The sequence below is a fragment of the Kryptolebias marmoratus genome, linkage group LG9 (genome assembly GCF_001649575.2).
Source record: "Kryptolebias marmoratus isolate JLee-2015 linkage group LG9, ASM164957v2, whole genome shotgun sequence".
In the NCBI taxonomy this organism is placed as follows: domain Eukaryota; kingdom Metazoa; phylum Chordata; class Actinopteri; order Cyprinodontiformes; family Rivulidae; genus Kryptolebias; species Kryptolebias marmoratus.
Genome location: NC_051438.1, coordinates 19,738,560 through 19,752,616, shown reverse-complemented (window position 1 = coordinate 19,752,616; position 14,057 = coordinate 19,738,560). Strand labels below are relative to the sequence as shown.

Here is a 14,057-nt window from a genome sequence, read left to right as displayed (position 1 = left end):
GCGCTCCCCCCTCACCTTGCGCTGGGCGGCTCGCAGGCCGTCCAGGGCGCCGCGCAGCCCGTCTCGTTCTCTCTCCAGGGCAGCTCGCTCCCCCTCCAGGGTGGCGATGACGGTGGTCTGCATCCGGTGGAGCTCGGCTTGGCTCCGCAGGCGGCACAGCTCCTCCTCCGCGACCAGCGCCTCGGACTGCAGGACCTGGAGGAAGAGCAGCAGGAAGAGCGCTGAGCTTTTTACAGACACTGAAGGCCACACGGGACCAGGAAGCATCTTCATTTCTAACTCCCAGTTTGATGAGAGCAAATTTAAACAACCATGAAAGTAAATATTCTTATGCTTTGTTAGTTTTACACCTTTTTGTGTCGTTCCTCTCAGTTCTCTTTAAATCTTCAGCTCAGGTTGTTCATCACGAACCTCAGGATATTACCTCTCTGCTGTTCCAGTCCCAATGATCTCCTCCTCTCCTCCATCCTTTCCTTCTGTTTCCTCTCCTCCATCCTTTCCTTCTGTTTCCTCTCCTCCATCCATTCCTTCGGTTTCCTCCATCCTTTCCTTCTCTTTCCTCCATCCTTTCCCTCTGTTTCCTCTCCTCCATCCTTTCCTTCTGTTTCCTCACCCCTGGGATGTGGCTCGATCTGAGTTTCTTTGCCTCATATTTTTAAATAATTTCTGTATTTCTCTCTTAAACTCTGTCCGACCTTAGCCGTGTTCATTAAACTCTGGATGACTAATTCACCTTCTTCTCTCTGGCGTACAGCATGTAGCGCTGCCACCTCTGGCCCGTTTCAAACAGGAGGTCCAGTCGTGACCCCCTCCCCTCCTCCAATTAACTCCGGTTTAGTTATCGGTGTGAAACAAAAATCTGCTCCTTAAAAAGCGCAATAAGCGAGCGGACTTACACAACACGAAGAGGCCCGGCAGCCTGGTGAGACTTCGCGCTTCGAGCTGAACATTCGACTGAAATCAACGAATAATCACAAGGTTCACCGGGGCCGAGAGGAAAGGCGTCGCTTTTTTTTGCCGCCTTACAGGTCAGGTAAGGATGTTGGAATAAGTTCAGGGACCAAGTGAAGTGATTACAAGTCTGAGTAACTTTTCATCTTAATTCCTGTTATTGTAGCAGAAAAAAATCCATAAAACGCTGGAGCTCCACTGAGCCCGGCTAAGTGACAACCGCACAATGACGGGGCTGACTGAATTAAACCAGACATATGAAAGCATAAGTCTGCCGCTTCCTCCCCCCTCCTCTTCCTCCCCCCTCCTCTTCCTCCCCCCTCCTCGTCCTCCCCCCTTCCTCACCGACTCCAACTCTCCACGCTGCCTGATATTGATTTCCTCATCTTCGTTGCTTGAAGTCTGACTCCGCGGAGCTGGCAGGGATCTCCTTCAGTTCCCGTCTCTCAGAGCTCCACTTACACATCACTCGATGCCATGAAATGCACCGTCCACGTCGTGCGTAAGTCTTAATGCCTGTACGGTCTAAACGTGAAACCTTGTACATAATTATATCTATATTTATATCTATAACTGTGCATAGTTACTTAAATAAACAGCACAGGTTGAAAGGATAAAGCAGATCTTTTAAAGCAGGAAGGTTCTGAACAATGGGAGTCTGACAGCAATGTAAAGGTTTTATAAAATGCATGGAAATATTTAAAATATTCACTCAGACTTGCCGTAGCTTCTAACTTCAGTCAGAAATGAGGCTATTCCTCCCAAACTGAGGTCGTTCAGAGAGCTTTCTACAGCAGGTAAGATAAGAACTGGTCGTAACCTTTCCACAGAACTTCATTTCAAAAGATCTGAACTACAGCTTTAATGTCTGGGACCTCCTGCAGGACAGGAAATGGAGCAGCAGTAATGATGAATTCTGATCAGGCCGACGCTCACGTGAGGCACGTCCCAAAACCAAATAAAACCTCTCAAATCAACTTGAAATGTTAATAAGTTCACCCGTGGCCTCGAAAAGATACTGAAAGCTTTGAAGCAGATGGAGCATCTTGTCTGTTCTGAGGCTAAAATACGTCTTTATTTACTCTGATACGAGTCAGACAACTTTAGGAAATTATAAGAAACTAGATAAATTACATTTTCTGTGGAAAAAAAGTGTTGAAGGAGCTAAAACTGAGCTGTTAAAGCTGAAAGAAGCAGAAAACAGTAGCTAAGAGCTAAAATTAGCAAAAGTGTAGCTAAGATTAGCAACTACAACTAAAATAAACAAAAATGCTCGGATTAGCAAACCTGTAGCTTTAAACTAAAAGTAGCAGAACGACAGCTAAAAGCTAAAAGCAGAATAAAAGGATAAAAACAGAGCAAGGTGCGCTGAAGCAGATTTCTAAAAGAAGAGATCTTTATGTATTTCTATGGGGAAAATACTTGAAAAGTATTAAAGTAATAAAAAAACAAAAGTCTGAGCATCCATCTCCTGAACGAGCTGAATGTTCTGATCTATGAATGGCTGAAATATCAGGGTGTGTATAAGCAGAAGTAGTTAGATTGTAAAAAACATACAGGAAAATAAAAGCAGCCCAACATCAGTGTGATGCTGAATCTACAGTCAGCATCAGTCACTTGATGCCGTTAATGTTGTTGTTGTTAAGTTCTCATCTGCCATAAAAAGATAATATTAACTGTTTTTTCCCCATGTAATATTGTTTGGAGCAGCATCTGACTGGACAGATGTTTTGTTTTTATTCCAACTTTTTGGACATCAAATAAAAGTTGAAAGTTGAACGTGTCTGTCTGCTTCTCCGTACGTACCTCCACCTGCCTGCGGGCCTCCACCAGACTCTCCGCAGCCTTCCTCAGCCGCTGCAGCTCGGCCTCCAGCAGCACCAGCTTCTGTTCGGCCTCCCACGTCCTCCTGCTCTGCTCCCCCAGCTTGGAGCGCAGATCCCGGGCCAGCTCGGCCTGCCGCTCTGCCTCCTCCTGGGCCTCCTGGAGCCGGGCTGTCAGAAGCAGGGCGTCGGGCACAGACGGGGGACTCGCGGCCATGTTCGCGGTGTCCGGGCGATCCTCCGGGGGAGGTCTGAGGTGCTCGGAACTGGGCAACAACGCAGCATTTTGTTGGCTTTCTTTCCCCCGCTTGTCCGCTTCTTTCTGTCCTCCCTCCGCCTCGCCTCTCCTCCTGACCTCCAGCTCCTCGTCGCAGAGTTCGCCTCCCCCTCCTCGGACACGCAGGCCCTCCTCGCCCACTCCGGCCTCTCGCTGCGACCCCATTATTTCTCCTCTCTTCTCCCTCCCCACCGCCATCCTCACCCTTCCCTCGCCCTCTCCTCTGAGCGGTCCCGAGCCCCGAACTCCTCTCCCCACCTCCTCCTCCTCCTCCTTCCTCTCGTCTTCCAGGCGCTGAAGTTTCCCCAGCAGCTCCTCCAGGCGCTGCTTCAGAGTGCCGTTTTCATTCTTCAAGTTTTCGAACTGAAAAGGCGGAAAGGGAGAGAAAGTTTTAAAATATTTTAAAATCCTGCAGGTGAGGCAGCAAACTGAGCTGAAAGCCACTTCAATGAATATGATTTCAAAGCCTAAACTCATATTAAACATGGTATTTATTTTAATTATACTATCTGACATGCGTGGCTGCAGCTAAAGGTTATTCTGTGTTTCCGTGAAGTCACCTCTGGGCGCCGGCAGCACAATAGACGTCAAATGAAGCAATCAAGATGTGATTGAAGCGCATTTAATGGATCAATAGATGAAATTCCTAAACTGATAAGTCTGTATTTTCTTTATAAAACCACTTGAATTAAAGCTGAACGTCTTCACTTCAATCACTCCTGATTGCTTTAATTTAAAACTTACTGCGAACCGAGGCGAAAACATGGAAATCGTGTCGCCGCTCGAACACTTATTACTCACTTGAGAGTAAAAGATAGTTATTATTTATCGTATAACATGTTTGCGTTCGGCCAGGTTTTGACGCACGTTTGCGAGCAGAACCTCAGAACTTTCTCCTGACTTTTCACGAGCGGCCGATGTTACGTCGAAGGTTTTTAAAGTGCGTATTGAGCCCGTCTGAAGGTGAACTTTAGCTCATGATTTACTGTTCGTGAAGTCAAAATTAGGCAACTATTTTTATCTCCTGCTGCAGAAAAGGACAATTATGTTTTTGACCGTATCTGTGTTTGAATTGTTAGCAAAATATGTCATAAACCACTAAATGGGTTTCAAAGAAACTCCTTTAATGTGTCTTTACAACTGATTACCTTTAAGCAGGGGTCTCTGATCCTGGTCCTCAGGGCCACCATCCTGCATGTTTTACTTGTTTCTCTGCTCCAACACACCTGATTCAGAGGTTAAATCACCTCTTCATGTTCTGTTAATCACCCATTGATTCAAATCAGGTGTGTTGGAGCAGAGAAACAAGGAAAACATGCAGGATAGTGACCCCTGGAGGACCAGTATTGGAGACCCCTGCCTTTAGGGGTCAACCCAATTCAAGATGGCCACCACAGCTTGACAGAAATGGTTACAACGCAGTCAGTTTCGCAGATATGGAGCTAAGATTTGGTGTGTGTATGTCACAGGGACGTCTGATCTCAGGCACACAGTAACTTCAGTCCGTCTCACCTCCCTGAGTGTGTCCTGATGCTGCAGCTCCAGGCAGGCCAGCTCATCCTTCACATCTGGAATGTCAGCCTGCAGCGGGCGAACAGACGGGAAACATGTCGGTGAGCCCCGTTTTCATCCAAACCTGCCTCAGACCTGGTATCTACATCTAAAACATTTGACCTTTACGGCATTGTTTCTTTTATATTAAAGTTTAAAATTCATTTAACAAGGGGACAACAAATTATTATCATTATGGCAAATTTTACTTCTAACATCTCAGCAGCCAAGCTCCATCTTATATTAAACATCTTATTGTTCCATGTTTTCCTAACAGAGCACTTTGCTCTCAGACTGCAGGCTTACTCGTGGTTCCTAAAGTTTCTAAAATGGGAGGCAGAGCTTTCAGTTCTCAGGCTCCTCTCTTTTGGAACAAACTTCCCGTTTCTGTCTGTGAGGCTGACACTCTGTCTACTTTAAAGACTTTCCTTTTTGATAAATCCTACAGTTCGGGTTGGCTTGGGTTTCCTGAACTGTCCCCTAGTTGTGCTGCTATAGGCTGAGACTGCTGGAGAACAAATTGACCACATTTTCTCACTCTGCTGCTGTCTTTACTCACTCTACTGTAATTATTTAATCAGTAACATTCATAGAAAACACCGTTTATTCAGACATTCTGTGTTTGCCTGCGTCTCTTTCCTGTCCTCTCAAACCGCAGCTGATGGAGGCAGATGGTCGCCCATCCTGAGCCTGGTTCTGGTTCTGCTGGAGGTTTCTTCCAGCTAAAAGGAAGTGGTTTCTTTCTTTGACACAATCTGTTAGCTTCCTTATATGGATCGCTTTAACTAATTGGCTCTTTATACTGTATGTTTGTGTTTTTGTACAATGCCCTGAGACGACTTTAGTTTTGTTGTGAACGAACTGAATTGAACTGCGGATCATTTCTAAGAGTCGTGACCTTCAGCCTCTGAACCCTGACCTCCTGCTGGGCCTGCAGCTCCTCCAGCCTCCTCCTCAGCTCGGCGTTCTCCTGTTCTGCTCCCAGCAGCCTCAGCGTCGACGCCTCGCCCACCTCCACGCTCAGAGGCTTCTGATCTGAGGAGGAAAAATCCAGCAAAACACAGAATAAAAGAAAAAGGAGTCATCTGTGAAAAGACGCAGTGATTTTTTTCTTTAGAATAAAAAGCCACAAAGAGGCAGGTGCTCTGACCAATCAGGTCGCCGAGCTCCTCGTCAGAATCCAGCTCTGATTGGAGGAAGCGCCGGTGGATTGGAAGCATCGGCACGGGATGGCTTCCCTTGGATGTTCTTCTGTGCCTCAGGTCCGCCTCCAGGCTCATGTTCATCTCCAGCAGCTCATCAACCCGCTGCCTCTCGGTGTCCCGCTCCTACACGTGGAGACGCTCACATTAAACAACACAGTCATTACAAGAGGAAGGTGCTTCCTGCACGGGGAGCTGCCACGAGCTGCTGCTCGTAAAACAAGAAGCTCAGCCTGCATCTGCAGAGAAGAACGTGTGGATGAATGCCTCTGTGTGTGACACAAAAACTTACAACTAGAAAGAGAAAAACTAGACTTTACAGATAAGGTGGTTTGTAAGTACTGAGCGCTAAAGAAACTAAAGAAACTGAACCTGAGCTGTAAGCTAAAAGTAGCAACAAACAGAACACGATCTAAAAAGCTGAAAGTAGAAAATAGGTAGTTAAAAGTAGTGCAAAATTGCTTTAAAGCAGCAAAATATTAGCTAAAAGCTAGAAAGGAGAATGTGGGGGAAATGCTACTTTTAGCTAGCATTAAAATTGGCCAAAAAAAAGCCAAAAGTTGCAAAACACTGTCTAAAAAGCAGCAAAATGCTTGCTAAAAGCTACAAAGTAGCAAATGCTAGCTAACAGGGAAAAGTAGCAAAAGGATAGCTGATTGCTAAAAGACGCAAAAGGCTAAAAAAAACAACTAATCTGCTGACGGAGCTTTGATGTCAGCATTCTGCATCTTAGCTCCACCCACCGCCTCCACGTCCATGATTCGTTGACGCAGCAGCAGATTGTCCTTCTCCAGCTCCCGTAGCGAGGAGCAGCGGGCCCGCGCGTCGGCCAGCTGTTCTTCCAGCAGGGTTTTGGTTTCCTGCAGCGCCGCGCACAGCTGCTGCTGCTCCTGCAGGGGGCGCCCAACACAGGAGACAGAGACTCTCAGAACCGGGACAAGTCGTCCTCTGATCGAGGGAAATTCAAACAGTTCAGGACGAGTGGAAACCGTCTTCACCGAGACTGTTCATCTGTTCCATGAGCGACACAAATGAGTTTATCCACATCACCAGCTGTCCCACAACGTTATTCTACCTTCACAGCGTACCTGTGGCTACCACTCAGTCAATTTTACAGATATTCGGGTCAAATTTGGTGTGGTAGTAGCTGAGAGTCATCCCCAGCACATACTGAAAGTGCTAACAGATCACATAGGATCTATGCTTTAAACCAGGGGTGTCAAACTCCAGGCCTCGAGGGCCACTGTCCTGAAAGTTTTACTTGTTTCCTGCTCCAACACACCTGATTCAAACGGTTTAATCACCTCCTCACCAAATCAACAAGTTCTCCAGCAGCACGTCCACAAGTCCGTCATTTAAATCAGGCGTTTTAAAGCAAGAACACGTCTAAAACGTGCAGGAGAGCGACCCCCGAGGAACAGAGTTTCACACTTGTGCTCTAAACTTTGGTGTTCGAGGTGGCATCTCCTTCGAGAAATGCTACTTTCGTTCTGTGAATGAGGTTGAATTCATTTAAGTTTGCAGGTGTAAAAAATGTGCACACTTTGTGGCAAAGCTGCTGCAATAAGCAACTTATTCAGCCTCTCTTATTACAGATAAAACAGTTTTCAAACCCAGGCTGTCAGAGCTAATGTTTCTGATTCTTTATCTGCTCGAGTTTTAGTCCCTATCAGCTTTTATTTAGTTATATCCTAACTCTGTGCAGACAATGTGAAGAGGAAAGGAGAAAAACTGCACTCCTATATTGGAAAAAAAATAAATTGGCCTCATGCATACAGTCAACTACGGCTGTATGCACTACCCATTACCACAGTTGACAAGAATTGGTCGTTTGTGGTCATTAATAAAACGCAAGAGGGAGAAAAAGCTGTTCCCGCGAGCTACTCTGAGCTGCAGCAGCGGGAGGAGCGAAGGCGTCGAACGAGCCCGAGAAGGTGAGCGCGAGGACACCGGGAGACGTTTTACAGGGACGTGAGCACATTTTCTGCCTCAGAACATTTTCCGCTGCTTCTGAATAAATTTCGTTCGGCTGTAAAAGTTCCAGTAGCTGAAGGCTCCTCGTCAGCCAAGCAGCTCCGAGCCGTAAATCCAGGTGACATCACAACGCGATCCCGTTCTGCGGCTGCGCTCACCGTGGGGAAAACGCTCAGGGCTGTGAGGAGGAATAACACGCCGTTTAGGATCGAGCGGCGCTTTCGTTTTAATAAATAATCACTGAGGTACGAGCTTTGTGACCTGACCTTCAAGCTTTGATTTTCTTGTGCTTTGTGAAGTTTTTGTTCTTGACGGTATTCAAACGGCTAATTTTGTGCCGGGTGGGAGATTTTTACACGTAAACAATGACGATGGAATGTCTTTTCTGGCGTGGATGCGACTGAGCAGCTTGGCGCGAGCGGATCTTCACTTGTCGAGCAGTGTGTGTGTGTGTGTGTGTGCGCGCGTACCTTCAGCTGAGTGCGCGTGAGCTCCAGGCTCCGCAGTCTGTGTTTGCAGCTCTGGAGCTCCGTCTGGAGCTGCTCGGCCCGCGCAGCTCGCTCCCGAGCGCAGTCCAGCTCGTCCCGCAGCGCCCGCATGCCCCTCACCTCGCCCTGCAGAGCTCGGTTCTGGAGCCGCAAACACACAGGATTATAAAACAAACGCTGTGAAAGTGCAGGAAAACGCTGTTTCATCGGAAGATTTACTCAATCGAGTGTTTCTCGGGTGTTTTCGTGTCTTCAAGTCATTTAAATGAAATCACTCCAACATGCATCCGAAACTAAAACCCTCAGTGTTTGGGTTTTTTCTATTCCCTGTACAGATATTTAGCTGTTCTACAATAAAAAAAAAAAAAAAAAATGATGAAACTAAGCAGGGATCTTTGGTGTGAGAGCATGAAAACGTTACGCTGATCCAAAACAACTTTAATCACAAATTAAATTAAAGAAAATTAGACTTCTTTCAGATTCTGGGTGGTGTTTTTTGTTTTTTTTTATTCCTGAACACATTTCTCTTCTCATCCAAGGAGCTCTCTCAATTTTCCCCAATTACCCGATTCAGAAAGCTCCTTGGATGGAAACCAAAATGTCTTCGAGATTAAAACTAGTCCAGCTGCCTTCGACTGGGATGGCTGTGCTGCACGTCTGAAAATCCACACATTAGAACCAATTATACAGGAAGTGAAAAGAACAGCTAAAACGCAATAAAATGCCGTTTTCTGTGTACTATGCTAATATGCAGCACCCCCTGAACATATTAAAGCCCTGTTTTTCCCCTCCAGTAAGACTGTTTAAGTGATGACGCTGCAGAAACTCAAGAGCATCTCGAGTCCAGACGAGCCCAGCTCAGGGTGAAATTGTGCTGCTGCAGGACTCGTGACTCGTGTGAACTGTGCCGGGTTTCAGACATGCAGCACTCGCTTCAGTTCTCCTTTTAGGCAAAGGGCGGGGCGGGGCTTTACTGAAGAAATAACGTAGCGGGGCTGACACAAGCAGGGTTGTTGCACAGGAAGTGCGCTCGTCACACAGAAGCTCGACCGAAACGTTCGCAGCTGATGAAACGTTCGCAGCTGATGAAACGTCCGCGGCGATCGGACCTTCTTACCGTTTCCGCCCTGACGCTCCTCCGGTTTGCAACTTGAGAGATGTGGTTTGTGTGGGTTCGAGGACGGGGAAAGCTTCGGAACTGGCTTGCAAACTTCCCAAACCACCTTTCAAGAATCACCTATGAGCTGCATCTCACAGGGCTGCGCCTGTTGGAAACCACTGGGCGACTCAAACTGCAACCCTTCCACTGCAGCCTCACTGAATTCTGAGTGTTCGCAAAAATAAAGCCGCAGCGCTCCGGAGAGGGGGTTCCAGACGCCCACGACACACTTCAGGTGGGTGCGAGGCAGGCGGGGACTATTTTGAGAGGAAATTTCAAAACCCAAGCGGCTCACAGAAGACATTTCAGAACCCCAGGGAGATTCTGGACGCTCCCTCATGAATGTCGTTTGCCAGCGAGCCGCAGCCCAGAGAGACGCCGCCTAAAACCACTACCTCAAAGTTAACATGAACCAACGTTTCCTGTCAGACGCCACAAAATACCACCCAGAGGTGGGTGCAAAACAAGGCTGGTGGTTTCTAATCTGGTTATTGATCAGGTGTGTATAAACCTGCCTCGGTTTTCCTATTTTTACTTTTTTTGGATTAGCTGGTTAGCTGTTAATTTCTCCTGGGAGAGATGTTTCCCCAACTCTTTTAATCACTTGGCTGTAAAGAGCAAAGTCTCGCTGCTAAGAGGGACCCACTTGGCTGCGAAGTTTTGCACAGACAGAGCTGCTTTTCTGAGCAAAATATGCCCACGCCTTTGCCAAATTATTCACGCTTTTCCAGTCGGTTCGTTCTTCGCGCGCGTCTGCGAGGAAATAAACAACGATGAAACAAACCCCGGCGTGATTTGCGCGTACCTCTTTTTGAAGTTTCTTCAGGTGATCTTCCATCGTCTGAATCTCCTGCTTGTAATCCAGGATCTGATCACCTTTATCTTCCCTAAAAAAAAAAAAAAAACATCCAACCATCAGCAACGCAAACACAGTTAAACACAGATAAATACAGTAACTCAGGCTATTTTTCTGATGCTTTTATTTTGTCAGATCCGGGTACGTTGGTTTCCTCCCACAGAGTAAAAACCTCCATGTTAGGTTCATCGGTAACTCTGAATTGCGTGAGTGGTTGTTTGTCTCGTTTGGCCCTATGTGTCCCTGTGATGGACTTGCGACCTGTCCAGGGTGTCCCCCCGCCTCTCGCACAGCGACCTCCAGAGACGGACCCCAGCTCCCCGCCACTTTGGAACGACAAAAGCGGGCAAAGAAAATGGATGGCTGGATGGTACGTCTTGGCTAATGAATGCAGGATTAAAGTAGATTAGGTTTGCTCGAAGCAGAAATGAAATCAGAGGCGATCATGCCTGACCTTTACCTAAATTTTGACCTTTCCGACACGTTTAAAACACTGTGTGAATTAGACTGTAGCGGCGAGCGTCTCCTGACTCGTTGCTGAGTAACAACTCGTTTTTGTGCGCCGGGAAGAGCGACAAAATTTGCACATTATTAATGATGACCTTTATCACAACTTCGCTAAAGGTTCTCTAGGGTTTACCCTTCACTCATGCACACACACACACACACACTCACAGTTGTTGTTTGAGACGGCGGAGCTTGGCCTTGCTGTCAGCCAGCTGGAGCGTCACACTCTGGGGGGGCTCGTCGCTGAGGCCACCCAGGGGCGCCGGCTTGGACTCAACCTGAGCTTCCTGCGCCGTTATCCTCTGAGAAAAAGGGAGACGAAAGTCTTTTAAGACTCACATGTTGGATTTCATTGCAGTTCTGGCAGATTTAGAGATGAAAAGTAGTTAAATTCTCAAACAGAAACACTTAAAGGGCCGTTATGTGAAGAAATGTTAGGTCCTTTATTAATCTAATTTGGTTTGATCATGTTGTGTTTCTTTGTCATTGTCACTGTATGAAAGTAATCACATTTACGTGCAATAATTCAGCATGTGAGCCAGAACGCTCCTGTACCAGTAATCATCCGGTGATTTATGTGCGCCCGTACCTCCAGGTGTGCGTCTCTCTGCGCCAGCAGGTTCTGGATCTGCTTGGCCATGGAGCTGAAGACCAGCTGCAAGTCCGCACCTTCGGCCTCCACCAACTCCTCCCACTGAAGCGGCAGCACGGCGCGAGGGTCCTGAGTCACCTGCAGCAAGGGCAATTTCTCAGGTCTCTGTGATAAAATCGATGCAAGTTTGACACGACTGGCAGATCTGGGGACAAACAACCCAGAGAGTGAGAGCGCTCCGTGAATACCAAGTATCTGTGAAGATCGGGAAGGGGTGGGGTGTGGGGGGTCCACATTCTGTCAGGGAAACGAATCCAAAAACGCCTGACTAATGCATGCAAAACTAATGATGATGTTGACGGCTTTGAAATGTCCGCAGGCGGACGCCATATGAACAGGAAGCAGGGGGTGCATCCATCCACACCTCTCACCTCCTGTGATTTATTAGGCTGGAGAATTTGGCATTAAAAAGGCTGGCGGGCAAGTTCAGAAACTCAGCCACGCTGGTGCGCTACATGCTGTTTTTGTAATGCTGGCAATTATTCATGGGGGGGAGGGGGGGTGGGGAGTATGATCAAAAAAAAAAAAAAAAAGAACGCAATTTGGTATTTATGCCTCAGAGATGATGGAGCATGACGGAGATGAAGGGAAGATGGTGATGTGACAGAGGTGGAGGTGGAGAGGTGGACACGAGGAGTGGAAGATCCATCACCGGGGGGCACCCAGAGGTCCTTACAGGACCGCCAGCAGAATGACAAGTAGCTCATTTTCACGCTTAACTGGAAGCACCAGAAGCAGCAATAATACATTAGCTCTCTTTGACTAAAGGTGGACATGGAAGAAACTCTTTGCTGTGTCATATTTAGGAACAAAAGCATCCTTTAGACTCACTCCCCGGGACAAAATATTTTCCAGGGAGCGCCTTTTAGTGTTTCGGGGAGGTGGGGGCTGATTGGATCCGTCTCCTACCTGCTGGATGCAGCTGGCGATGGCTGCCTGCGTCTCGATGTCCAGAGACTGGATCTGCTGGATGAACGTCTCCTTGTTCTCACACTGCAGACACCAGATGAAAGGGAGTCAAAGGTGGGTGTTTACAGGCGCTTAATAAAAGCGTTTAATCGCCTTTCAAAGATGCGTCGCTGCGTTTCGCCAGAATGCGCCACGAATGAGAAAATTGCGCTGCTGATCTCACAAAGCAAAACAACCGGAGTTGATAAATCGTCAACAAAAAAGGTGCTTTAAAAAGGTGTCGCTCCACTCTTTAGACTGCAGTGCTGCAGAAGTGAAAGGTCTGATGCATCGGTGGGTTTGACTGCATTCACGAACATGATGAAGAGATAATTATCTCCTCGCCGTTTCCTCAGAAAACACAGAAATGACACGAAAAACGTGAGATGATCGTAGCTGAGAGTCGTCCCCAGCACACACTCTGAGAGCAACTACTACTGGAGTCATCCCCAATCTGTTAGCAAAATATCTCCTGAACAACTGGAAGGATTTAAATGAAGCTCTAACCCCTGAATGGACGTCTGCAGCCGATTAACCTCAGGAGCGAACTCCATTCAAGATGGCCGCCAGCTAATCAACCTTTGCGAACACAAAACCGGCTAAAACTCAAAATGAGCTTAAAACCCTGACATGAATTACACAAATTACCAAATAAATTGATTTTCTTTAAATCAAACATTTTACGTTTCAGTCTCATTTTAAAGCAGATTATTTTTTTTTTTTAATTTTGAATAAGTTTATTGTTTTTGTGTGTTTGATCCACGGACCTCAGCCCAGCGAGGTAAAGATGTTTGAGGCCTGATGTTTAATTTCCAGCTATTTCTGCCTAAACCTCGAAAACGTGCATCAGATTTTATTTATTTATCACTTTATTTTTGCGTCTGCGCTGATTCAGACATAATTAGGATTTAGTTTGAATGCGTTCTACATACAGATGAAAGGACAAATTAAAAAAACCTGAAATTGATGAAGCAATAATCTACTTTTAAGCGTTTTGTCACTTCATTCTAAAAGGCTGAGGCGTGAATAAGACATAAGGGTTCAGATGTTTTTGCTTTGATAGTTGCTGGCGAGCTGCGGGGGTCCCAGCTCCTCTGAATGCTTCACTCTGACATTTTCACCCGTCTCTGATCACCTGAGCTCCTTTGTGGAGACGGGACAACCTGAGAGAAGAGCAGCCATTAATCAGCTGGGATCCATTAATCAGCTTTTCAACGGGAAGACGAGGAAACGGGAGCTGCTCTCTGCAAAACGGGACGAATCACCTGGATGATCCTCAGAGGTGAAGACGGGCAAAAACCTTCAGAGTTTCCAGCTTTTCATGCAGAGGTGAGGGGTTAGTTTAGCAACAAAAACTAGCAGAACTGTTAATAAAATGAAAAAGTCCTTGAGTTTAGTTTGTCAAGGAGAGCAGGTGAACCCAACAAAGATGTGCCGACAATTTATTCCTGCGTGGAACTGAAGCAAAATAAATAAATTCCTGAAAGAAGCTTCCAAATGCTCACATCAGGGAGATATTTCCTGTTTTTATAGTATTTTTATTAATATAAAAAAAACATTTCTGGTTTGTCTTTGTGGAGAAAGATCCAGGGATGTGGAAAAAGCGCTATGTTTAAAATCTGTTCAACTAATGAGAAAAGAAAAGGATTTGGCTGTTTAAAGTTTACTT

General features: G+C 46.5%; 1 protein-coding gene across 2 annotated transcripts in view; it reads right to left on the bottom strand.

Moving 5' to 3' along the window:
- Positions 1 to 14,057, bottom strand: part of ccdc88b (coiled-coil domain containing 88B) — a 45,810-nt gene that overhangs the window by 18,789 nt on the left and 12,964 nt on the right. For both annotated transcript variants that reach the window (XM_025004141.2, XM_037977504.1), the window contains 11 exons: positions 12,350 to 12,433; positions 11,378 to 11,518; positions 10,957 to 11,090; positions 10,231 to 10,312; positions 8,249 to 8,407; positions 6,548 to 6,694; positions 5,753 to 5,930; positions 5,522 to 5,637; positions 4,564 to 4,632; positions 2,758 to 3,414; positions 16 to 195 (listed from right to left, as the gene is read on the bottom strand). In XM_025004141.2, the coding sequence (XP_024859909.1) occupies positions 16 to 195; positions 2,758 to 3,414; positions 4,564 to 4,632; positions 5,522 to 5,637; positions 5,753 to 5,930; positions 6,548 to 6,694; positions 8,249 to 8,407; positions 10,231 to 10,312; positions 10,957 to 11,090; positions 11,378 to 11,518; positions 12,350 to 12,433 (1,947 nt within the window). The remainder of the gene's footprint in view (positions 1 to 15; positions 196 to 2,757; positions 3,415 to 4,563; positions 4,633 to 5,521; positions 5,638 to 5,752; positions 5,931 to 6,547; positions 6,695 to 8,248; positions 8,408 to 10,230; positions 10,313 to 10,956; positions 11,091 to 11,377; positions 11,519 to 12,349; positions 12,434 to 14,057) is intronic.